Source organism: Callospermophilus lateralis, chromosome 7, assembly GCF_048772815.1.
Source record: "Callospermophilus lateralis isolate mCalLat2 chromosome 7, mCalLat2.hap1, whole genome shotgun sequence".
Taxonomy (NCBI): domain Eukaryota; kingdom Metazoa; phylum Chordata; class Mammalia; order Rodentia; family Sciuridae; genus Callospermophilus; species Callospermophilus lateralis.
In genome coordinates this window covers 61,843,079-61,869,276 of record NC_135311.1, presented here as the reverse complement: position 1 = coordinate 61,869,276, position 26,198 = coordinate 61,843,079, and the positions used below count along the sequence as shown (strand labels likewise).

The following is a 26,198-nucleotide window of genomic DNA, read 5'->3' as shown; positions in this document are numbered from 1 at the left end:
TAAATTTTCTTTCATCAGAATGCAAGAACAGAGGTTTGCAGTTTTAGCTCCCTGCTTTCCTGTGAAATGTCCATTAAAAATTATGCACAAGGGCTGGGGTTGTGCTCAGTGGTAGAGTGCTAGCCTAGCGCATGTGAGGCACTGGGTTCAATCCTCAGCACCACAAAAATGTAAATAAATAGAGAAAAGTATTCTGTACAGCTACAACTAAAAATGTTTTTAAAAAACTATGCACAAAAGCCGGGCGCAATGCTGGGTTTGTAATTCAGTGGTAGAGTGCTCGCCTCACACTTGGGAGGCCTTGGGTTCCATCCTCAGCTCCACATAAAAATAAATAAATAAAGGTACTATGTCCATCTACAACTAAAAACAAAACAAAAAAAACCCAGCTGTGCCTGGTGGTACACATCTGTAATCCCAGCAGCTTGGGAGGCAGGGACAGGAGGATCAAAGCAAGCCTCAGCAACAGAGAGATGTTAATCAACTCCATGAAACTTCTGTCTTTAAATAAAAAATATACAAAATAGGGCTGGGGATGTGGCTCAGTGGTCGAGGGTAGATCATGGTCATATTCTGGTTTTAAATGCTAGAGAGGGGCATCTAGATTTTGTTTTGTAGTTTGTAAGACATTTGAGAAGGGAATCAAAAATCATAGTTGTTCATTAAAAGATTGATTCGACAGAACTATTTGCTTTGAGATAGGGAGAGGCTAAATGCAGGGACAATTGTAGGAGTAGTTATCACAGCAGGGCAGGTAATCTCTCGAGTTAGGGGGATTGAAGAGGAGGGCACTCGAGAGGTTATTGCAAAGCTAGACCCAATAGAACCTGGCAACTGAGTGCATATGGTGATGAAATAAGGGAAGAATTTTAAAAAATGACTTTGGTATTAAAAGTCTCCCTGATAGATAGGATGGTGGTACTTCAAGAAAATTTAAGAAATGCAGGAGGAAAATCAGATTTAGGTTGACATTAGAAAATATGCTCTTGTAAGGAAGAAACATATTCAAACTACATTTTGGAAAAAAAATACATAATTTTTAGGCATCTATATCCATCTATTCATCTCTCTCTCTCTCTCTCTCTCTCTCTCTCTCTCTCTCTCATATATATATATATATATATATATATATATATATATATATATATATATATATAAATTTGACTTTAACTGATGCCAATGATGAAAATGAGAAAGGCACTGGGGACACCTTGAATTTTTGCACTGAGGTAATGAGTGCCCAGGTTACTTGTATTTAATACTATTTCCTTTATTACTTAAGTGTATTTATTCTCTCAGACTGAGGGTTGAATGCTTCTTGTAACTTTAAGCTGACCTTCATGGTTAGACAAGTGTATGAGGTCTATAGATTTTCTTACTGCATTCAAAATCTTTAGCCAAGGGAATTCTTAAAATAGCACAAAAGATCTTTATTGTACCAACAACAAAAAGTGTCCATCCTTGGAAAGACTTAATTTAAGCTTTTAACTCACATGCTCTTTGAATACTTAAAATGAAGGACTTTCTAGATTAAATCTGATATGCTTAACAAATTTAAAATAAATAGCCCATAGACAATTGCTGTCATGGAATGAAATATAATTTCTCAGCTGGCAATCTCTCTGAGAATGAGTATTCAGATTTCCAAATTGGTTAAGATTTAAAAATAATAATAATAATAATAATAATAATAATAATAATAATAATAAGTGCTTAACCAATTGCTTCACAAGGTACTAAATAGGGAGAGAAGATCTGTTATTACAAGCGAGTGATTTTTTTTTATTTTTTATTTTTATTTTTTGAGTCATTTTATAACACAAAATGTCCTAAGCAATACTTTATTCCATGTCTATGGCTTTGCATTTTCAATCTGAAATCACAGTAGGAACATGCGGTAGGCTCAACTAGAATGGTATTTATAGTGCTATAGTTAACTTCACTGATTTTTAATTCTCCCTTGAATCTTAAGAGCTGTCTTTATGAGAAGCTCTTCTTTTGTCTGGCTGTTGGAAGGACAGGAGGGTGAGTCTTGAGGTATGTTGAGACACCAAGCACAATTCCCTTTCATTGGCATGCTTTGAAATTCTAAGGAAAGGTGGGAGGTTGCTTTGTGGAAACAGAAGAATGCTACATGCTTGGCAAGTCAGTTTGGCGAAAGGAGAGTACAGCAGAATCCTGATGGTTTTAATACAAAGTAAAAACACCAGAACAATGCAGATAACAACAACAAAAAAGATAGAAAAAACATTTTTTTTCCCTAATGACATGTAGAACAGGAAACTGAGATAAATGCATAAGCAACTGGCTTAAAATCAAATTTTATAAAAAAATCCATATTTTTGCTTCAATTGTTGGCTTATTTTTAGTGCAGAATTGATAGTTAACACTTAGCTAATCAATCAACTTCATTTGTAGAACCCTTTTTGTGGGTCAAGTTTATTGGCTTTGCACTAATGTGATAAGTCTGGGCTGGAGTAAAAATTATGTTGCTTCCTCCAGATCAAAGTTGTTAGTAAAGAGGGACATTGTGGTTATGTGGTGTAGAAGGCACAAAGACAGTGGGAAATGATTCCATCTTCTTTGCTTATATTGTGGCATTTAGTTTTAAAGATACATATGTGCTTTGATATATACTGCAATTGTTATCCTGCAAAGTTGTATATAAACTAATTTTTTTGGTTGTTAATCAAATTTGAATGGGTCCATCATAGTTTCAGACTTCCTTTGTCTTTATTGCTGATTTTTATTTTATTTATTTTTAGTACTGGGGATTGATCTCAGGGACAGTTGACCACTGAGCCACATCCCCAGCTCTATTTTGGATTTTATTTAGGGACAGGGTCTCACTGAGTTGCTCAACACGTTGCTTTTCCTGAGGTTGGCTTTGAACTTGAAGTGCTTCTGCCTCAGCCTCCTAAACTGCTGTGATTACAGGCATGTGCCACCACACCCAGCTGCTGATTGATTTTTAATTGGCAGAAGTTTCTAAGACTTTCATTTCAAGTTTCTCTACTATTTTTAAACTCTGCTTTGTAAATCCTAATACACATTCATTTGTTATGATTTTCAAATGTCCTTTATAATGTGAAAAATGGCCCTTTCTTCTACCTCCTTAATTTAAACTTTGAAAGTCTAGATTTCTGTAACAATAATAATATCAGGAGGCTGGATATACCTCAGTTGGTAGGGTGTGTGCCGCACATGCACAAGGCCCTGGGTTCAATCCAAGCACCATCAAAATAATAAATAAATAAATAAATAAACAAAACCCAACAATATCAGCAAACTCTAATAGAATACTTATTATTATTAGGTATTATTCCACAATAAGCACTTCATGTATTCATATTCAAACCTCATATTTAATGAAATAGGTGACATTTTCTTAGATTTCACAGATGAAGATATTGAGGCACAGGGAGATTAAATAACTCTCCTAAGATTACCCAATCAGTAAGAAATATATAGGGTTTGCTAAATTAAACTCACAACTCTAATTGAGTGAAACAGGAACATTTGTTTAGAATCCATTAATTGATTTGTTTGTTCAAAAATACATATATATTGCATTCATACCCATTGAGAGCACTTCTTCTATGCACTGAAGAGACAGCAGTGGACAAGGCACACAAAATTCCTGTGCTCATGAACTTCCATAGGCTTTAAATGGACACATAACAAGCAAGCGAATATGTAATATCAAGTACTAATAGGGCAATGGAAAAGAGTAAACAGGGGAAAAAATGGTCAAAGTGGGTGGTGGCCATGGGAAGAGGAAAGATGCTATTTGGGGGGGATTATCAGGGATTGAATCCAGGGTTGCTTAACTACTTAGCTACATCCTCAGCCCCTTGTCTTTTATTTTTTATTATGAGACAAGTCTTGCTAAGTTGCAGAGGCTGACTTTGAACTTTAGATTCTCGTGCCTCAACCTCGCAAACTGCTAGGATTACAAATGTGCACCACTGTGCCTGGCTAAGGTGCTATTTTTTGATAGATTGTCCAGAAAGGCTTCTCTAGGATGTCTGAATGATGTGAGTGACAAAGCCATGAGCACACATGGTGGAAGAGTATACCATGCAGAATAAGAGCAGATGCAAAGGCCCAGAGGAAGGAAGGAGCTATTGCCTTCAAGGAAAAATCACAAAAGTAGAGAAGAGTAAAGAATCAGGAGAGTGGTAGAAAGTTAAGTCAGAGAGGTATCCAGGAAGGAGGAGGCAATGAAAAAAAGTTTGAATTTTACTGAGTGTGAAAGGAGAATGTATGAGGATTCTGCACAAGTGTGTGGCATTATCTGATTTGTGTTTTTTTTTTCATTCATAAATACACAATTTTATTTGTTATTTTCAGGAGAAACTTAGGCATTAAATGGTAAGCTGATAAAATATGGATACCGAAAAAAGTACAAAAGTATAACTCTCCCCTTAGAATAAATTTTAGTGAATTAAGTCTTAATATCTTTAAGTTAAAAAACAGAAACAAAACAATACACAAGCCTACCTATTATGTCAATGTCAAAATCAAAAAATGCTAAGCACCCAGCAGCTCCCTAGAGCCAATAGGGACACCTTCCCTTGGAGCTCTGCTGGGGAGGCCTGGGTCAGCCAGAGACTAAATCTGCCCTATAGAAAGGTTTTTATAAATTGTTTAAGCTGAACCTTTAACAACATAAAAGAGGCCTTACAAAAGGAGGAGGTAAATTCTAAATACTGGAAAACTTGGTTAATCAGGCTATTGGCAAAGAAGAAAAAAAAAGAGGACCTAGGCAAGAAGTTTCTGGAAGCATTGACATTGGACAGTGTCAGAGCCTCTGACCTCCCACAGGCAACTCCAGTGGTCAGTCTGCACAGCTCCCCTGGGAAGCAGAGTTCAAGAGGCAGAACTTGCTCACTGGGGCCAGGCCCCCAGCCCCAACTCAAGAGTATCAGATCCTGCAGGGGGCAGCCTCTACAGCAACCCAGCAGCATGGATGGCACACTGGCTGGGTCATGTAGGTTGTGTCAAGTCTCAAATGCTCCAGGAGTATTAGAAAGAAAAAGTGCATAGTTTTACAGAGAAAACAGAGCCAGAGAGAAAGAGACACATGATGCACTGTAAACATCCTGACTTTTCAACGTGACTAGGAGTGTCAGCTCCAGAAGCTAGGGTACAGGCCTCCACCTAGCCTCCATCCCATGTGGGACAAAGGCACTGGTGGGCACCAGCTCCCTGATGAACCCTCAGGTGGAAACCATGAGGCAAAACTTCTACTTCCTTTTAACTATTTGACAGATCCATCTAAAACATAGCAACACTTTTAGGCATTTCTAAAGAGTATAAACATTGGGTAATCTATCCACACTTTAAAAAAGGGATACAAAGTTCTCTTGCCTGGAAAATACAAATCAAGAAGCCTTGACTGTCCTGGCTGTGGAGGCTGGAATAAGAGCCTGGCTCTGAAGGAGGCCGGTCCTCAGGGTAGGTGCCCAGAAAATAGTGATGATGCTGAGTCCACCTTGTCAGGGGGTCTTCACCAAGGTTGAGAAACTGTTAACTGATCACACTGAAGGCAGAGCATCCTCCCTGACCCGAGGATGATGTTCAGGTGCTCAAGCAGTGATCACCAGGCTTCTGGACTTGAGCCATGGTGTGCTGGACAATCCACATGGCTGCTGCCCCTTCCTCCTGGTGAGGCCTGAGCTGCTATCACAGACTGTGAATGTAGCACCAAGGGCCCTGCCCTTCAGAAGGTCTTCAGGACCAGGACTGCGCAGGCTTGTTGGGAGCACCCTGCCTCAGTCCCATGCAGCACTGGGAAAGTACAGAGCAGGCTGCCAGAGAGCCCCCCTGGCCCCTGTGCCTCCTGTCTATGGGGATGCCTGGCCTTAGACAGCTGGGCTGTCTCTCACCAGCCACCTCTGAGGCAAAAGAGGATGCACACCCAGATCTCTAGAAAAATGATCAAAAGCAGTTTTCTTCTCACAGACGTACTTCCTGGACATGGTGGTTCACTGAATCTTGGGCAAAAGTATATCATTTCTTCAGCTGTCAGTGCTGCATCTCACATCCTTGAGCCCTGTTCCTGCAAAATCTTGGCCTCCTCGCTGGGCTCACTGGTTGTGCCATATGGGGTGTTGGGCAGCTCCTTGGAAACCACACGGAGGAGCTCGGCCTGGTCTTCATTCCCATAGTTATAATAGGAGCCCATGCTGACCAGCTGCTCAAATTTTCAGCCATCAGGCATGGTGGACACCATCTGTGTGAGCCCCTCCTCCTGACACTGAACACAGGGTATACATGCTTCACTGGCACCTGTGATGTTTTGCTGTCTCGTTCTCTAATTTTGTCCTTTACAAGTTTTATGAGTGAGGTGATGTTGTAAAATTCTGCTTCTTCCCACACTCCTTCCTCAGTGAAGTCTTTGTTAAGGACCAGCTTCCCATGTCTCAAGGAGTTCAACACAGCTCCAAGGTCCCTGGGTTCCTGTCAATTAAATAGGCACCCCTTTCACCCCAGGGCCAGAGTCCAGGGAGAAAAAGTAGGTCTGCAGCCAAGTCAGGGGTCTGGCGGACCTCCTCCTCCACCACTGGAGGCAGGAGGCCAGGGCAAAGGGCGCCCCTGGCACAGCGACGGGGTGGGGGGGGGTCCCTGAGGCAGCAGTGGGCACCAGGGTGCAGTGCTGTCCTGTGGCCCAGGTCCGGGGCATGTGCGGCCCTCACCTTGTCTGAGTCCAGGTAGGCGTCGGCCTGCCACAAGCGGTACAGAAAGAATTTCGGTCCTGGAACAGTGTCTACTGGGGGGGTGAGGAAGTAAGTGACACTGACATTGAGTCCATTGAGCCGGACCCCCTGGGACAAGCTGCCAGGGCACTGAGCCAGGGCACCAGCTGAGCCCTGCTCTTCAGCGGCAGCATTGGCCACCTCCCAGTCTGGCCCCATGGCCTCCTAGTGCTGCTGGCAGCAGCTCTGAGAGATTCTCCACGAGGATCTCAGCAAGCCCTGCCACAGCACTGATTTGTGTTTTTACAAAGGTAACTGACTCTGGAGGTTGTTTGAAGAACTTCCTAGAAGGGGTCTCTTAGAAGATTGTCACTGGGTGATAGACAATAGTGGCCTAGACTCATCTACTCAGATGGGGAAGACATGTTATGCTTTAGATTCCTTGTAAGCAGCCAAGTAGAGACTTTGAGAAGGTGATCAAAATAGAAATCTAGAACTTTGCTGGATTGTTAGAGAAGGAGATATAATTTTGGAAGTTATCAATGTATAGATGTATTAAAATCCTGGGATTGATTATGGTCTGGAAGTGAATATAAAGAGAAAAGAGAGACCTAGACTCAATGAAGGGTTCTTAGTATTCTGTGAATAATCTCAAAGATCCCTCTTTCCATCACCAATAGCAGTCATTGATGATCATTGTCTAGATTCATTAATTCATTGGTGTTTAAAATGGTGGTAATCTAATTCTATCATTCTTTCTTCAATTTATTAACTGGAATCTTCTATAAGGAGAAAACTCCTGTGGGTGCTGTGGTGCTTACCTTTAATTCCAGGGACATGGGAGGCTGAGGCAGGAGGCATGAAAGTTCAAGACCAGTGTCAGCAATCTAGCAAGACCTTCAGCAACTTAGTGAGATCCTGTCTCAGAATAAAAAGGGTTTTGGATGTGGCTTAGCAGTAAAGTGCCCCTGAGTTCAGAGTCCAGTTGAGAGAGAGAGAACTCAAAAGACTAATCCAGTAAAAACTTGCTTTTGGTTAGGGAATGATCCAACCAGGCTGTTGCTGATGTCTTGAGGATCCTGGACTCTCTCCATTAGCACTAACCCATTTCTCCTTTGAAGTTCTATACTCCTCTGGGTCTTTAAATCTTATCTATGAAATTGGTGAATGGAAAAAGAGAATGGAGGATTACATGTGGCAGAACTCTGCAGGCTAGACCTGGAAGCTACTTTTTGCTGCCTGTATTCCCTTGGCTAGAACAGTCATCTGGCTGCAGCTAACTGCAAGTGAGATCAGGAAATGAAGTTCAGTTGTATGAGGAAAGTGGAAATGCTTTGGCAAATAGTTACAATTTAGGATTATAACCTGTGATAGAAGCTATAAATTAAAATAATATGTTCAGATGAGAATAACAGGGTGGGGGAAGGGAGCGATTTCAGGAATGTCCTTTATTATGAGGTAAACATAAAAACCCTTGGTCTTAATGCATACCTGGGATCATGCTTTAGAGGCGTAAAAACTGAGAAATCAAGAAGCAGTGGGAGAGCTGAATGAGGTGGTTCAGGCCTATAATCCTAGCAGTGGGGGAAGCTGAGGCAGGAGGATCGCAAGTCCAAGGCCAGCCTCAGTATCTTAGTGAGATCCTGTCTCAAAATAAAAAAAAATAAAAAGAACTGATTATGTAGCTCAGTGGTACAGTGTCCCTGGTTTTAATCCCCAGTACTTGGATGGGGGGGACATTTAAAAAAGTACTCTAAAATGAAGTTCCCTTTCTAACACATTGCCCCACTATTTTGGAGAAATGGGGGAGCGGTAGGTAATTATGTGATAATAGGGGTTTTCTTTCAAGAAGAAGAATGACCTTAAGGGACAATCAATCCTTGAGTAGTATCATTGTCAGAAAAAAATGGAATGATATTAATAATTCTAAAATGAATGTCATATTTGCTAACTTCTCCCAATTTTTATTTTACTTATATTGTATCTTTTGATGCTGGGGACTAATCCTAGGTCCTTGTACATGCTAATCATGCACTCTAACAACATGTTACTCTCCAAACACACCCTTCCAAAATGTAATTGTTAGATGTCTTATAAACTTAATAAACTACATAATAAATTCACCTGTGTGGTCTGTAATATTGTCTTCAGGCCTTTGTTCTCAAAAGTTCACACATAAATGCACAGATAAAGTTTTTGGGCCCTGTTATCTTAAACACCTCAAATGGCTTTTCACCCACCCACTCCACCCCCTATCTCCCTTTTCCTTGTGCTGGGAATTGAACACAGAGCCTCATACGTGCTAGGTAAGTTTCTACCATTGAGCTGTATCCTCCTTGGCACTTTTCATTTTCTCTTTGAGACAGGGTACCACTAAGTTGCTGAGGTTGGTCTCCAACTTGCTATCATCCTGCTTCAGCCTCTCTAGTCACTGGGATTACAGGCATGTGGCATCACAGGCCAGTTTGGTTTGGCACTTAATTATGTTGTAGTCAATTGATATTCATAACCAGGGCAACATACTCATTCCCATGCTAAAGATCTGCTGAGGAGATACAGGAACCTTTTGTTATTTTTTTCCCTTCCTGCCTGGGATAAAATCAGGGGGAGAGAACCAGAATTTCTCTTTTGCTTACAGTCTGGACAAAACTGTGTTTATTATCCCCCCAGCTGGCTAGGGTTTGGAAGAGCATTTGCATCAGATGCCAAGGCTGACCCATGAATAAGCAGCAGAGGCCACTTTTAGTCTTAGCCCTTGAGTTTTATAGAATCTATAGAAGTGACTCAAAGAACTCTTTGTAGACCTGCCTATCACTTCCTTATCAGAATTTCCTCCCTGTTCTCTTTCTGGACATCGCTTCACAAGGAGACGCTGGGCCCTCCAGGGCTCTGTGAGCATGGGGAGAAACTGGCTGCTCCCTGAGACCTTGAAGTCCAGCCACACCATTCACCAGGGCTGGGTCCTCATCTGGGCTTCCTAGTGTAGAAAACACTCTTTTAGGTAAGATCAATAAATGTTCTGCTGCCTAGTGACAGATGTTTGGCTTGGCATGTTACACTTGCATTTGGCAATCTCATAAAGAGGCCAAGCAAACCACATGATCCAGAGGGAAAAAAATAAGATCAAATGCTAAAATACTGGACCAGTTCCCCAGCAGATGACAGGTTGATAAGAGAAGAGGTCCTGATGTTCATATAGTGACTATGTTGTTAATAGAGGAACATTTTGAAACCCTTGTGGGTTGATATCAAGAAGTTAAAATGCTTAAAACCAAATGTTTCATGTTATCTTATTTTATTAGTGAGCAGCTGGTAATACTTTGAAAATTTCCAAATCTACCATCATCTCAGTTGTGATGGTACTTTGGGGTTCTAGTGTACATTTTTGTGTGTGCTAGACTGAAACAAGAACTGTTTATTCTTTTCCTTTTTAAAATTGATTTTCTTTAATTTCCATCAAAGTAAAAATAAAATACTATTGGAGAGTTTTTATAGAAAAACAAGTGTTTTGCCTTTTTCCTAGTCCCACTTGCCACAGGCAAATATTCTCCCATTTTGGCAGGTTAAAAAGACTAAAACCTTTAATACTGATTTTTATCACTGTATTCCTTTCAACTGATCCCTGAAAAGTTACATCTGAAAGTAATCTGGTGCATATCCTTCAAGAATTCATTTCTCAGCTCATCACAAACATACATACTGTCATGCATTGCCTATGGTTGTGCTGTATCCTGAAAAATGTACCTTTAGGCAATTTGTCATTGTATGAACACCACAGTATGTACTTATACAAACTGGAACAATTACAATGTCAATAACCACTAGATATCATCTTATAGGACAACCATTGTGTTTGTGGACTGCTGTGTTATTCAGCACATGACTGTACATATGTAGAAATAGCGACCACTTTTTAATTGCCAGTACTGCAAAAAATAATTATTTTTTTCTTTTTAGTATTCTGGTTATGACCTCCAGACATTCAATTATATGCTTTTGCTGATATTTCTTTATTTCTCAATTTAAAAGTTACTGTCTTCTGAGTAAAGTGGTTCATACCTGTAATCCCATCTATTCAGGAGGTTAAGGCAGGAGGATTGCATGTTTGGGACCAGACTGGGCAATGTAGGGAGACCGTGTCTCAAAATAAAAATAAATAAGGGCTAGGGGTATAGTTGAGTGGTAAAGTACTTGCCTAGCATGCAGGAGGCCCTGGGTTCTATCCCTAGGAACACAAAACAAAACCACGAAAGATACTATCTATTCACTTTCTGTATTCCATGTGAATATATTTGGAAGAAAGTTCTAGACATGGGGCAACAGCAAAAGCCTCAAAGCAGGAGTGTGAGATGGTGGAGGGCCACATGGATCAATTTAGAGATTTTTTTAAACTCTAAATTCAATGGGAAACCACTGCAAGGTTTTGAGCAGAGAAGTGACATGGTCTGACCTGTGTTTAGAAGGCTGTGTGTGTCTTCCATGTTGAGAGGTGCAGGAAGACATTGGTGGAGGCAGGGGACTGACCATCCAGCTCTTAAATAACCCAGAAAGATGAGGTTCCTTCTGAGTAGGCAGTGCTCTTGGAGTTAGTGAAGTAGCCCATTCTGGATATACTTTTTTTTTTTTTTTGGTAAGGTATATTTTTGTATATTTAATTGCTATTTTAAAATATTAATGTATTTTTTTTGCTAATCACTTGTTTAAAAACAAAACATGCATGTAATTGACTGAAACACATGTAAATAAAAACCAGGTTTTGAAAATACTTAATGTTCGAGTGTGTGCATTTCAACTCAGAGTAGTTGCCTGGGTAGCAACACTTGGAAATACAAAGGGAAAGGTTCTGCTCAAGCAGAGGAGGTAGGTGCTGATGCCTCTAGCCACTTCTTTAACAGGCCATAGTGTGAGAATGCTAGGCTTCAAATGGGGATTACAGTGGAAGTCCAGGCCTTACCAACCACCCTGGCTTCAATTATACAGGCACATGTTGACAGTCTCCCAACTGTGAACTCAGGGTGGCCTGAAGTAGCAGGACTGGGCTTTTTCCCTGTTCAGCCCACATGACCCCAAGGACTCACCCCCAAGCCAACCCTCTTGCTATATATCCCAGAGCTGAAAGTATTTGTCTTGAAGAGAAAAATTCTTGGTCCAAAGTCCTCTAAGCCAGTGCTACTCCTCACTCCTCACTAGGACATCTGTAGCTTAGCTTTAGTCTCATGGCTTCAGGAAAACTTGTTGTGAGGCCATCTATGACCTTGGAGTTGAATCTGGACAGCCTCATCCATTCTCCACCAGGTGCCTGAAGACCTACACTCAGTCTGAGACACAGGCCCCTATGAATAGCTTGTTTTGTCTCTTATTCCTTCACTGCCCATTTCATTACTATTATTTTTCTCATGCTGTTGAAATTCACAAAATCCCCTTGCTTTTCCCATCTGCATGCACATTATCCAGCTCTGTATCTCTGACTTAAAAACTCAGCTGCCTATTTGACAGTCCAAAATCAAGCATAGGTGCCCTTACTGCCCTCATCTCCCTACACCCAGCCACCTCCTACCCCTTACCAGCCACCCTCCTCCTATCAGTTCAGGCCATATATTTTTCTCTGCACCATAGCCACAGCCCACATACTGCTTCTACTGGGGATAGGATAAGGTGATACACTCAGGCCACCAGGTGGAAAGCAGACTAGGACAACCACTGAGAGCAGACAGGTGCTTTGGTGACCAACCTGAGTGCACCTTTTGGGCTGGAGGTCGTGATATGGCAGGAAGCTTGGATGAGGATGTGCACATCTGCAGGGATAGCTTGGAAGTCCACAGGTGGAGAGGAAACAGCATCTAGGGCTTGAGTTCAAGGTCCATGTCTGGGTGGGGTGCTGCCTTGAGGAGATCAAGATGGCTTAAGGAGATCCAGGATTGTGTCTGAGAACTGACACCATCTGTCATCAGAGAATAAGCTGGCAAAGATGGAAATATCCCACAAGGCAGAGAAGCAAGAGGAGCCTGCTAAGAGCTGGCACAGGTATGATCCTGAAATACCCATTAGATTTGTAACTTGAGGTTCACTGGTGGCTTATCAAGAACACTCTCATGGAATGACAGGTTGGGCTGAACACAAGGTAGAAAGTGAGGAAAAACAGCTTCTCAAGAGAGGAGCAGTGGATTGGAGGAAGGCCAGCGAGACATTCACAGCTCATGCTCTGGGTCCAGACAGATCTGGGCTTGATTCCAGTTTTATCCATTTGCAGCTGTGTGACCTTGGGTATATTTGCTCTTCAGGGCTTCAATTTCCTTCTAGGCTAGACTGTAGGAATAGCCAGGGCTGAGGAGACTGCCCATGTGGAGCACTGTCATAACCTCATGTGCTCCATGAGATGGACGTTCACAGGAATAATCTGCCCAGCGGAGCAGGAAAGCCAAGGGTACAGGAGCTGAGAAATCCCTACCTCCAGTCCCAGTACAAGTGGGTAGATGATGGTGGTGTTTTTGGTAGCAAGGAGAAAGTGCAGCCAACAAGCAGACAACTGAGAGTGGAAGGCCTAGAGATGAGTGGCTGCAATAAGGGTGGACTGCCATCCCAGCAGCATCCCTCTTACTATGCTGCAGGAGGCTCCAGCCCAACTGGACCCACACTCTAGATGTGTCAAGGCACATGCATAAAGGCACATGTTACTCAGGGAAAAGGCTATGGGATTCCCTGCATGAAGCTGGCTCTCTGCTGCCATCACACAGCCCACACCCAATTTACTCACCCCTCTCTTCCACCCCAGAAAAAAACTGAGCTACATGTAGAGATCACAGAACAGGGAAGGTCTTGAGATCTTCCTTCTGGTTACAAGGCTGCTTTATACCAGGCATTTCCTTGCCTTCAACTGTGATTCCCACATCACTTGGTACATTAGATATAAAAGCTGCACTGTCTCCAAGGGGAAGGCTTCTTAACTTATTCTGCACAGCAGAAAGAAAAGGTCCAGCCCTTAGCAAGACACTCAAGTAGCCTGAAACACATGAGCACCAGAGGCTCCCAGATTTCATCAGCAGACACTTCAGTTCCTCCTTTGCTACTCAGTCTGAAAGGATACTCTCTACATGGTTCCTTGAAGAGCTGTCATTTCCAGAGGCTCTTTTGTGTCACACTGCCAGCCTCTGCTTTTTCCACTAGCTCACCCACTTTGGTCAGGTCATTATGCCCCTTACGCTAAAGAATTCTGTCAGCAGTTTTCTCCTTCCATATGGATCTTCCCATGATTTAGAGAAGTAACACAAGAGCTGCCCTTCTAAAAGTTGCTTTTTCAGTTTCAGGAACAGAATTAACCCACAAAATTAAGTTTGCAGATGCTTAAAATAAACCATTTTTCAATATGTACACACAAAGGCTAAATGCAAACCAGAGTAATACACAGGTGATCTCTAAGGTCCTACTGAGAAAACAGTGATTAGATTATCACACATAGCAGCTTGTCCTGCACACAGCAAGTCAAAATAGAATGCACAACCAGAGCCAGCTCAATGTGGGACAGCTCTTCCAAGGCTTCTTCAGTGAGTTTTGCTGAGATTTCCAAACATTCCACAGGTGTAACAGCGCTATTCTGAAGGGTAACTTAAACACAGCAATTCTCATGCTGCCTGAACATGGTCCACTTGTTTTTTAATGCTTCTTTCCTTACTGGTTGCTAGTTTAGACTGAAATTTTTTAAGAATTTATCTTGATGACTTAGAAAAATACATGTCATTTCTCAACTTGATTCAGGTAGTACACGATCATAAAACTGAGTAAGTCTTTTAAAAAACAAAACTCCATAGATCCCATTGTAGAAATTTCAGGATACCCTCCCAGGTAACAATCAGGGAATCTTCAACAGTTCCAGGAGTGCTCCAACAGCTCCCAAATAACCTTCATGTTCTGAAAAAAAGTGCTTTCAACTGTCCCTTGGACCAATAATCCAAAGCATATGCCAAAAGCTGCATGGCGATGGTATTAATTCTCAAGAAATTTCCAACAAATACTACCTGGTTAATGTTCTCGAAGCTACAGCCCAGCCTGGCAATCCAAACCTCTCATAATCTCCTCCATAAATATCTCACACTACTTTATCCACTTTGGTGCTACCTCCACAAGATACCATTTCAAAAACTTCTTCAAAAGTGGTAGAGCCAGTAAGAAGACAGCAGAGACCAAAGAAAATTTCCTCCTCTAAGACTTGTGCCTGTGACCCTCTTGTAATTATCTTTGGAGTACACTGCTAAAATGCTAACCCCTGAGCCAATGTTCACCAGAAGCAGAGGATGTGGGTTTTTCAACTCAAATGGTAACTTCTGACATTTTTCAGAATCAGCAGGATTTTCAAAGTAATTGCACTGTGATAGTCCATTGAAACCAACTGAGTCAATACATAAAATTCCTTGGATTAAGCAGTCTAGCTCATGCAGTTGGCAAAGCTGAAGATCACCTATCTTTGCATCTACACAGTGTCAGGGCCTTCAGCTCCAGGTGCATGTCCCTAATGCCCATGAACCCATAAGCCACATTGGAGGTCAAGTACTTTCCAATGCTTTGAAGACTCTCCACTTCTTCCTCCTCTTCTTCAGCAGTGATGTCTTTGGGTTCAAAATAAACCAGCTTGACCAGGGTTCCACCTGTCTCCAAACCAAACCATGGAAAAAGCAGCTGCTTTTTCCGGAGGCTTTCGACCTGCGAGCCAGAGACCCAAACAGGGCCGCTGTAGGAGTTGAGCCCATAGGGCCTCACACCATCTGTCGAGGCCCAACAGCAGGCGCTGACAGGCTGCTAGCCAGATGCCCCAGTGACCCCCACCTCTGCCCTTCGAGCCTGTGCGCGCCGGCTCCCCAGCCCAAGAGGATGAGGTGGAGGCGGCCCTGCCATGGCACTCCAGGGGCGACCCGATCAGGCCGGCTTCCATTGGCAGTCCCCACCGCTGCCCCCCCCAGACAGCCCTCCTAGGGCCGGAATCCTCCTGCCTCCTCAGAGGCAGTCCTGCTTGAGCCTCTGGATATGCTTTGATGAGGCAATTGGACCTCTTCTCCTTTCTTCCATCTTCCACATGCTTGTATCTGAACCTCCACATTCTGTCAGCTGTATTTTTGTTTTTGCATTTCAAGGTCAATGCCAAATTCATTCTTTACCTGAGACCCATCTTTCACATGTTGCTTATAGGTTTATCCTCAAAATTGAAAATTAGTGCTTTCCCTAATTTATATTATTGTGTCTTTTTAACTATCATTTACTGCATAGTCAAATAATGTGCAACAATTACATTTCTTTTTATAGTTTTAAGGTCATGATCTCTAGAATCCTTGGAGAAGAATGTTCTAGTGCCCAAATGAAATAAATTCTCTTTTATCATTTCAGAAATAAGATGATGCTGTATTTTAATGGGCTTTGTATTTGTATCATGACTTATTTTACACAATTTTTGTTGTTTGTGTTTCCTGATATTTCTATTTGTCTTTCTTTTATTTTTACTGAGAGAACATTTCTTTACTACATCATGGATATCACACATTTCCATAATTATTTTATATCTTTAATGTAGACCACATTTCATTTTTGTTCTTGAAGACATTGTATTTGGGGGCCAACTGGCTTCCTATTCTGATTTAGATTGTTTAGCAAACTCCATGCACAACTCTCAACCTGGAATTGTTTTTTTATTAAACTTCACTCCTAGTTCCACTCCCTCATATTCTACATCATTGTTGGTTTGTACCTCACTTCTCTGGAATATATCCAAAGGCATATTGAACAGAAACAAACAAACCCATAGAAGGGAGATAAAATTTCTGAGCACTTGCAAATTTGAAAATGTCTTTCATATGCCTTCATGTTGATTTATAGTTTGGCAGAGCACAATGTTGAGAGCCACAACCAAGTCAAGATGGCACCTGGCACTTTGCCAGGGGGAGTGGTTTGAGAAGTAACGCCAGCAAGCCATTGAGATGATAGAGATTCCTTAATGACTGACTGTTGTATCTAATGATGTTAATTAAGTTAAGCTGTGTATAATCATTAAGATGATGAGGATTCCTTATTAGTTGACTGCTGTATCTAGTTTATGTTAATTAAGTTAAGCTGTGTGTAATTAGTTGGGTATATATACTTCTCTGTCCCATAATAAAGCGGCTCCTGCTGTATCAACCTTCACAAGTTGCTTGTAAAGATCCACCCCCCCACCCCACCCCCGTTATTTTGCCCAGCCAGACTATGACAGATGGTGACCCATATGGGGAGCCCCGGGACACTCGGGGGTAAGTGACAAGGAAAAGCTGCCCGTCCCTAGAGATAGATAGGACAGGAGCAAATCTGCTCATCCCTAGAAGTAGATAGGATGAGAGGAAGGATGGCCATTTCTAGAAAATGGAGAGGATTGATACAGTATGTTTGTGTCTTGTTTTGTCTTGGTTTGTTGTATTGTCATTGTTACGAAAATCTGGAAGGGGTGTTAAGTAAATTGCTAAGGGAAGGAGGCACCCTAGTGGAACCAAGAACAGTTAGGGCAACACAAAATTGTATATTCAATTTTTTTCCCTCCTCAGAATGGTGAAGACATTGTTTCATTTTCTTCTAGCACAAAGTGTTCCTAATAAGAAGTTTGATGCCAGTTTATTATTGTTTCTTGGTAAGTGACCTCTTTTTCTCTAGAGACTTTTAAAAAAATCTACTTTTCCTATGTTTATCGCAGCACTGTGCACAATAGCCTAGATATGGAATCAACCTAAATGTCCATCAGGAGGTGAATGGATCAAGAAAATGTGGTATGTACACAATGGGAATTCTAGTCAGCCATAAAAAGAAGAAAATCCTGCCATTTGCAACAACAGAGATAAGCTTATAGGGCATTATGCTCACTGAAATGAGTTCATGACAGAAGGACATATTCTGCAATATTCCACTTCCAAGAGATTCCTAAAATAGTCAAGTTTGTAAAAGCAGAAATATAATGGTGGCTGCCAGGTACTGGGGGAGGGGGAATGGGCAGTTGCTGTTCCATGTCTAGAAAGTTTCAGTTAACCAGGATAAGTAAGTTCTAGAGATCTTCTGTACAACACTGTGCTTGCAGTGAACACACTGTCCCATAAACTTAAAATGTAGTAAAAAAGGTAGACCTCATCTTATATGTTCTTACTACAGTAAAATATAAAAATAAAAATAAAATCCTTTCTCTAATCATTTGGTGTTCTAAAATTTTATGGTAACGTGACATGGTCTTTTTTTTTCCTTGGTACTCATTTATCCCCTTTATTAAGAATAGTTATGTCTTTAACTTTGGAGGAGATCTCTCTATAATTTTTACCATTTCATTCTTCCTTATTTTTATTTTTTCTCTATTCTTTTTAAAAAATATTTTAAGTATTTATTATTTTTTAGTTGGACACATTATCTTTATTTCATTCTTATGTGGTGCTGAGGATCAAATCCAGGGCCTCACACTTGCACCGCAGGCATGCTAGGTGAGTGATCTACCACTGAGCCACAACCCCAAGCCCAACATTTGTGTGTGTGTGTGTGTGTGTGTGTGTGTGATGCTGGGGATTGAAGCCAGGGCCTTGTGCATGTGAGGCAAGCACTCTACCAACTGAGCCATATCCCCAGCTATTTTTCTTCTGTATTCTATTTGCTGGATGTTGGAACTTAAGGATTTATTTTCTTTGTTTCACCTTCTCTGAAGCTCTCTTTTTCTAATCTTTTGATTTATATTCTAGAAGGGGTCCTAGTCTTTGTCTTTCAACACTTCAATTTTATTTGGGGGGTTACTGGGGATTGAACCTAGGGGCATTTTACCACTAAATTACATACCCAGTCCTTTTTATGTTTTTATTTTAAGACATGGTCTTACTAAGTTGCTGGAACTGGTCTGAAACTTGTGATCCTCCTGTCTGAGTCTCCTGACTCCCTGGGATTACAGGTAAGTGCCACAAAACCTGGCACACTGTCCCATGAACTTTCAATTGATTTTTAAAATTTTAGCAATCATATGCTTAGTATACAAGAATTTCCTTTTGTATTTTTATTTTGATGTGTAGGGGGACAGGGCAAGGAGTGGGATTATCTAGTGCTAATTTTGTGGAAGTAATTAATATATTTTCAAATTTCTCTAAGAACACAAATTCAAATATTTTAGTTTTTTTTTTTCCTATTTTATAAGCCTACAATCTCTGTTCTTCTTTCTGGATTAGTAAATCTTTGATTTGTTTGTTTATTCTGCTTATTTTCTTTGTCTTTCAACACTTCAATTTTATTCGGGGAGTTACCGGGGATTGAACCTAGGGGCACTTTACCACTAAACTGGATCTTTAGTTGTCCATCATATTTAAGAATGGGACTGTTCTAGATAGCTTTTCGGAGTTTCTTACTATTGAATATATAGGTCTTTCCTTCCACAGGTTAAGTGCCTGTGCTGGGTGCTCTATGTACATGGGAAGGATAATTAATTATGGTAATGCTTGTTACCAAAATAAGCCTCAAAATTTCATTGTTTTCTATGAAATTTGCTTGTTTCTCAACTGCAGCATAGTTCAGATGTTCCTGATTCATGGGTGGCTTTTCCTCATGTAGTGACACAGAGACCCAGGCTCCTTCAACTGATGCTACAGGCATCTTTGACCTTCGTGGCTTCTGCTTCCAGCTGGCACAGGGTGAGTGAGAATGTGGAAAGGCACTTTTTCTTTCTTTATTCCTTCCTTTATTTCCCACTTTCTCCCCACCACTCCACCATCCACTGGGTACAGAACCCAGGGCCTCAAAATGTTTAGCATGTGCTGTACCATTGTGCTACATTCCAGCTCCACAGTTGCTTTCTTAAAAGCCCTAGCCTGAAAGTGACACACACCACTTCTACTCATATTCCGTGTAGTTAAAAGCTACATTTGGATATAAGGGAGGCCAGAAAATGAAATGCCCAGTCTGGTAGTCCCTTCCCAGAAAAGCATGAGGTTAAGGAATGAGGAAGTCAAGTTCTTGTTACATAGCTAACCACAGTTTTTTAATATATATATTTAAATTGTGGTTGGACAAATACCTTTATTTAATTAATTAATTTATTGATTTTTATGTGGTACTGAGGATCAAACCCAGTGCCTCACACATGCCTGACAAGTGCACTACCACTGAGCCACAACCCTAGCCCCAACTAACCACAGTGTCAATAAACAGACTTCCCCACTAGTTGCCTTAATCTTGGGGTTAGAATGTTGATGCCTTTTAGTTTTGCAGGGAGAGGTTTGGAACTCCAAAGAAGAAGGCAGAGGGCTTTACTGAGGACACTGATGTCCATCCTCAGCATACCTAATTCTCCTCAGTTTATTCTTTTTTTCAGAAGAAGAAAACTTATTTTATTTTTCCCAGAGGTGAAATGCTAGTTGGTATTTCATGTATTTAAAAATGGCAGAGGAAGGTAGGAAGTGTAGGTAGATATCTGGTGCCATCATGTGCTAGGCCCACTTTCAAACCATCCTTCCATTTTAGCCTCTTAGCTCCCAGGCCTTAGAGGCACCTGCAAAGTGAGCCTGAAGCTTCCTTGGGTTTCTGCCATGGAGACTGAACTCTCCTACACTAACATCACTTCCTGCACTGGCAACTCTCCTCCTGCTTTCCTTGGTGTTCTGAATTAATTCCCATTTATCATTAGGCCTTAGAAAGGTAGGGAAGAAGAAGTCTTGTGCTGGGTCTTGAAACCCCAGAATTCCCTTGTAGGAATGTTTCATGTATTCAACCAGAGTTTGATTTGGCTATATTATCTTTAAAAGGTCACTTCTCTGTCTGCTCAATTGTTTTAAAGCATGTTCATAACTAGCAGCTCAGACTACTAACTTTGGGTTTTCATCAGGGAGCATGGCTTGTAGAGTCTGTCATCCTCTGCCTACCAAAAGGCCAGCAGGAGGGTGATATTTGAAGTGTGTTTAGAGGACATTTGTTTCAATTCTTTAACCTCTATTCTTCAAATAAGTTGGAACAATCATTGGCCTAGTCTTAGCCAAAACTGCCTTGAATGAGTTGTGGTTTAGCTTTATGACCTTCATTTAAAAAAAAAAACAACATAGTACCCTTATTAAGCCTGTTATTGTGATTATTTTAGGAATTTTTAAGAGACATTATCCACTATCTTTATCTTTCAGAAAAATTTTTTCAAACAACTCTTTGCTACAAAAACTTGACTTTTTTCAAAACCCAGATGCATTCCCTCCTTTCTGATAATGAGAATTGTACAATTCATTGTAGAGTCATGTGCTGCATGCAGATGCTTTGATTAACAAGACAAACCTTATACATGGTAGCTAGAAGATACAGCTTAGTGTGTAGTGGGGCTGTGCCACCTAGGTTTGTGTATGTGCATTCTGGTGTTCACTCAATAACATTGTCTAAGGATTTGTTTTTTAAAATACCTCCCTGTCCTTAAGCAACATAATGGAATTTCCCTTTATCATCTTTTTAAAGTTCTTTAGTCTTGATTTTATTCTCTGAAAACTCTAAAAGTGTCTCTAAGATCATGTGAATTCAGGGCTGTGGTTGTAGCTCAGTGGTTGAGAACTTGACAGGCACATGTGAGGCACTGGGTTTGATCCTCAGCACCACATAAAAATAAATAAATAAATAAATAAAGGTGTTGTGTCTACAACTAAAAAAAAAGGAAAAAAGAAGAAGATAATATAAATTGAAGATAAAAAAAAAAAAGAAAGATAACATAAATTGGGTTGGTAATTGGTTTCATACTTTACCCGGCTGCAATTCTCAAATGGGGACAGGCTAAAGGTATGCAGGGTGAAGAGTGCTCTGTGATTATTTAAGGCTTTTTAAATTTAATATATGGTACAATTTTAACATAATTTGTTTCTTATACATTTTATAAATGTAAACATAAATTAAAATGCACAACCTCCCTCCTTTACCGCCTCAAGTTCAAGGAGTTTGTTCAGACGGTCCCCACAAAAGGTTTCAACACTGAGAAGATCCGGGTGCCCTTGGGGGGCTCCCGCGGAATCACCTTCCAAGTATGGGATGTTGGGGGTCAGGAGAAGCTGCGACCACTTTGGCGCTCCTACACCCGCCGGACAGATGGACTGGTGTTTGTAGTAGATGCTGCAGAGACTGAGCGACTAGAAGAGGCCAAGATGGAGTTGCATCGAATCAGTCGGGCTTCAGACAACCAGGGCGTTCCCGTCCTGGTGCTGGCCAACAAGCAGGACCAGCCTGGGGCACTCAGCACAGCAGAGGTGGAGAAGAGGCTGGCAGTCCGTGAGCTGGCAGCTGCCACGCTCACCCACGTGCAGGGCTGCAGTGCTGTGGATGGGCTGGGCTTGCAGCCAGGCCTTGAGCGCTTGTATGAGATGATCCTCAAGAGGAAGAAGGTGGCCCGGGCAAGCAAGAAGAGACGGTGACCTGAGGCTGTTCCTCCCCATGTACTAGGGGTCTGTACACTTGGATAGCCAGGCAGGGCCTGTGACCTCTTGGTCAGCCCAGAGTGCAGGATCTGTGCACCTTAATGAAGGACCGAGGATCAAGGGGGTCCTGTTTTGGTGCCACACTGGGGGACGGGATGGGAGAGGGGCTGTTTTTGCACATATCTCCTTTATTCTCTCCTCTGGAGAAGTAGGGGCTGCAAGATTGGAGACAAATGTAAATGCTGACTCTACCTCGGGTTTGTTTCTTGTTTTCCTTCTCTAGCTTATTGTTTGGATGTATTTTATGGGGGGTAGAAGGTTCTGAGAATGCATTTAGGATGAATGAGAACTATCTTCCCATTCTCCCTTCTTCCAGCTGGAGGGTTCCCCAGCTGCTTTTATAGAAATGCCAGTCATAATAGTCTTTATTTTTTGTGTCTGTGTGAAAATACCAAGATCTCTCCCTCACATTTGTATATCCACAATCCTTTTTATAAGCCATGTGTGTTCTCTGTATTAACTATTTTTTAGCATTTGCCTGTAAGTTATTAAAGATTGATGCCTCTAAAAAAAATGCACATTAACTGGAAATCTACTTGAGAAATTTGTTTTTTTTTTAACCTTGCAATAATGTGGCCATAATTCTTACATAATAGAACTTTTTGGACTCTACTTATAGTAAGATTTTACTATATCTTCCTTTATTTATTAATTCTACAGGGTTAATAAAATGTACACACTATTTGTTGACAATGATCAGCATACATATTATGTTATACTTAGTGTATAATGAATGGATTATTTTATTATACACTTCAAAACTCCTGTACAAGATAACATAAATAACATGAATATGAAAATAAAGTAAATTAAAAAATTTAGTTGAGTACATTTTGGTATGTATCTATTTTGATAGAATATATGTGGTACTCATTTCCATAGAGAAAATACTTTTCTTCCTTTTAAATATTTTTTTTGAAGACATACAAAATAGCCTTACTATTTGTAGTGGATTGAAAAAGGAATCTGCAAAATTCATGTCCATTGGAACCTCAGAATATGATCTTGTTTAGAAATAAGGTCTTTGCAAATGTAATTAGTTAAGATGAGGCCATACAGGATTAGAATGTGCCCCCAAATCCAATGATTGATGACCTTATAAGAAGGTCACGGGAAGACCCAGAGACACATATAGGGTGAATACCTCTTATGACAAAGGCAGGGATTAAAGTGATGCAGTTAAAAGTCAAAAACAAGGATTGCTGGCAGCCACCACAAGTTAGAAAAGGGGCTAGGAACAGAATCTCCTCTGAGCCTTTAGAAGGAACACACTCTGCCAACACCTTTATTTTGATTTTCTGCCTCCTGAACTAGGACAGAGTAATTTTCTATTGTCTTAAGTCATGGGGTTTCTGGTAATTTGTTACAGAAATCCTAGGAAACTGCCCTAGCTCAAATTTAAAATATTTCCTTCTGTGAATACTTATAAGTTGAGCATTTACTGGAACTCCACAAATAACTGCCAGCTGATAACTTTCCAAATGAGAGTTAACTTATTCACTGGCACCTAGAGGAGCATTTCCACAGTAATCTTAAACAAAACATGATGAAGAAAAGCCATTTTCCCCTTCTTTTTCATAGAAAACACACCGTGGATTAATATAAAATGCTTTAGTGCAATTTAAAAAGCTTTGATCACATGAATATTTTTATATGAATTATAGTCAAAGGAGATGACATAAATGAAGGTTGTCAAATTTTATGATGCAAAGAGATGCTACTCACAAGTAATTTGAAGAAATTTTTTAATTCTTGTCAAAACCCACAGCTGGTGACCACATTGTGTTTTATTAATTAATCTTGGGAAGACACCAATAAGAAAGAAGTGATCTACAATACTTATGAGAAAAAAAAAACAGATTAAATGTATTTTCTTGAATGATGAATTTTCATGATTTTATAACATGGAGAAAAAATTTAAAAATGATAAATGCCACAGGAATAAATTAAAATTATTTTTAAAAAATATTTTTTAGTTGCCAGTGAACTTTTATTTTATTTATTTATATGTGGTGATGAGAGTTGAACCAGATGCCTCACACATGCTAGGCAAGTGCTCTACCACTGAGCTACAACCCCAGCCCCACAAAATTGTTATTTTTGTCAAGTCATGAATGTATTTTATTCAGAATGAATTTGTGCAATTTGTATATTCATAGTTAAATATATGTTATTGAGTCTGGGGAAAAAAACACTTGGTTGAATAAATTGCTTTTATAGAAAAAGGCCTACATCATGGTCCACAGAGGCTTACTCAAGCTGTCACTTTGATGTTCTGTTGCCCTCTACTGCTCAGAGAGACAAATTACAGTTAGCCCTTTTCTCTACCAAAGTTGATTTCTTTTCTACAGGTTAAAAAAAAAAAGAAAAAGAAAAAGAAATTGTCTATTTGCTTAATCAACTACTTATGTTCAGAAATAAATAAATAATACTGGAAATTAGAATACATAAAATCATCTGTTTGTCTCTGTGAACTCCTCAATGGTAGGGACTCCTTGTTTTATCTTCATATCCCTGGCAGCCAACATACTGTTTAGCATGGTATAGTACTCAATAAATGTTGGATAAAGAAAATGCTGAGGCAATATGTGCAATTGTTCATGTCTTCATTTATCATTTTTATGAAATTCCTTATTATAAATATCATTACCCTATATTTATAAAATTAGTAAAAAAATTTCTAATATATTAATTCCATAAAGAATTAAAGTTATTTTAACATCGATATTACTCACCATTTAAACCCTTTATTTGTAGTCATTTTGACTGTGGTTTAACATGAGTACTTTTGTGGCTATGTTATTCTTTTTAGTTAATTGGAGATTTTTTGCTGGTTAGTTAGGATCAACTGTGGGAGGCAGAAAACGTGAAAGTACTAGTGACTTAAGATCTGAGTTTGTTTCTGTTACACACAAATCTATGTATATCAGGTCTGACATGAAGTTTCCATTGTCCACAGGATCCTGACTCCTTCTGTCTTATAGCTCTGTCATGTATCAGCCATGTGTACTAAGTGTTACAAAGAGACACAGAGCCTCTGTGAGAGTGCATTAGGATGTCTGTATGCCACATCAGAGTGGAGGTTGGCATATGGGTATTCTGACAGAAGGTGTGATGTAATGCTCCATTACAACTCTAAGATTGGTGTGCTCAATGCTTTTTTATTTTTTATTTATAGACAGAGTCTTCATAATTTGCTTTAGGACCTCACTATGCTCAGGCTAGCTTTGAACTTGTGATTCTTCTGCTTCATCCTCCCAAGCTGCTGGGATTATAGGCATGTGTCAGGGCTTGTGTGCTCAATTCTGAGCTATTATGATGCCCAGTAAATTTCAGAAATTGATATCCTATGAATTCATAGCCCTAAATTAGTATTCATAGGGCCCAAATATCTTGTTTCTTTTGTAACATAGCCTTCTCATTCTTCACAGTAATGATCTTGAATCTCTTATTTCCTCAAATTTCTGGTCCTCACATCCTGTCCTTCTGACACTTTCTGCTTTACATTCTTACATCCTCATTTTTGCCATAGTTCTTCATTTTTCATTTAAGAAATGGAAGCTACTGAATGGGCCCTTTCTCTGCAAGGTCATCTTTTTTCTACTGTCATCTCCAAACTCTCAATAGAGTTTGCACCTATTTTTTTTTCTTTTTTTTTTTTTTTGCTTTGAAGGAGGAGTATCTACAGCCGAAGTCAGCTACAGGTGTGAATACAGAGAATTGGATTTTCTCAAGAACAGGGTTTTGAAAACTGCAAAGGGTATTTGTTAACTAACATCATGGAAATAAGGCTGATAAGGAAGATTAAACTGCCTTTTCCCTCCCTGAAGTTCTAACATTCTTAAGGAGCTGACATCAGTGTAAACACAAAGGTACCTTGGGAATCCAATGACAGAAAAGCTTAAGTAGTGTCCTCCACATTTGCATTGTGCAGGGTATGAGCAAGAGAATATCTATCTCAGGCCTATCTGAAAAGAGAGGCCATCTCAGAAAAGATACACGTGAAGTAATCCTTAATGATTAATGTAATCCTTCGTGA

The 26,198-nt window shown here is 40.3% G+C and overlaps 1 protein-coding gene and 2 pseudogenes across 1 annotated transcript; 1 reads left to right on the top strand and 2 right to left on the bottom strand.

Annotated features, from left to right (window-relative positions):
- Positions 1–5,758: 5,758 nt before the first annotated feature.
- Positions 5,759–12,541, bottom strand: LOC143404321 (BTB/POZ domain-containing protein KCTD5-like; annotated as a pseudogene).
- Positions 12,542–14,547: 2,006 nt separating this feature from the next.
- Positions 14,548–15,624, bottom strand: LOC143404026 (pantothenate kinase 2, mitochondrial pseudogene; annotated as a pseudogene).
- Positions 15,625–21,598: 5,974 nt separating this feature from the next.
- LOC143403973 (ADP-ribosylation factor-like protein 4D) lies at positions 21,599–22,179 on the top strand (the record flags this gene model as incomplete). Its single annotated transcript, XM_076862326.1, has 1 exon — positions 21,599–22,179. A coding segment is annotated over one exon (498 nt), but the record flags the coding sequence as incomplete, so codon positions are not given.
- Between the last annotated feature and the right edge of the window lie 4,019 nt (positions 22,180–26,198).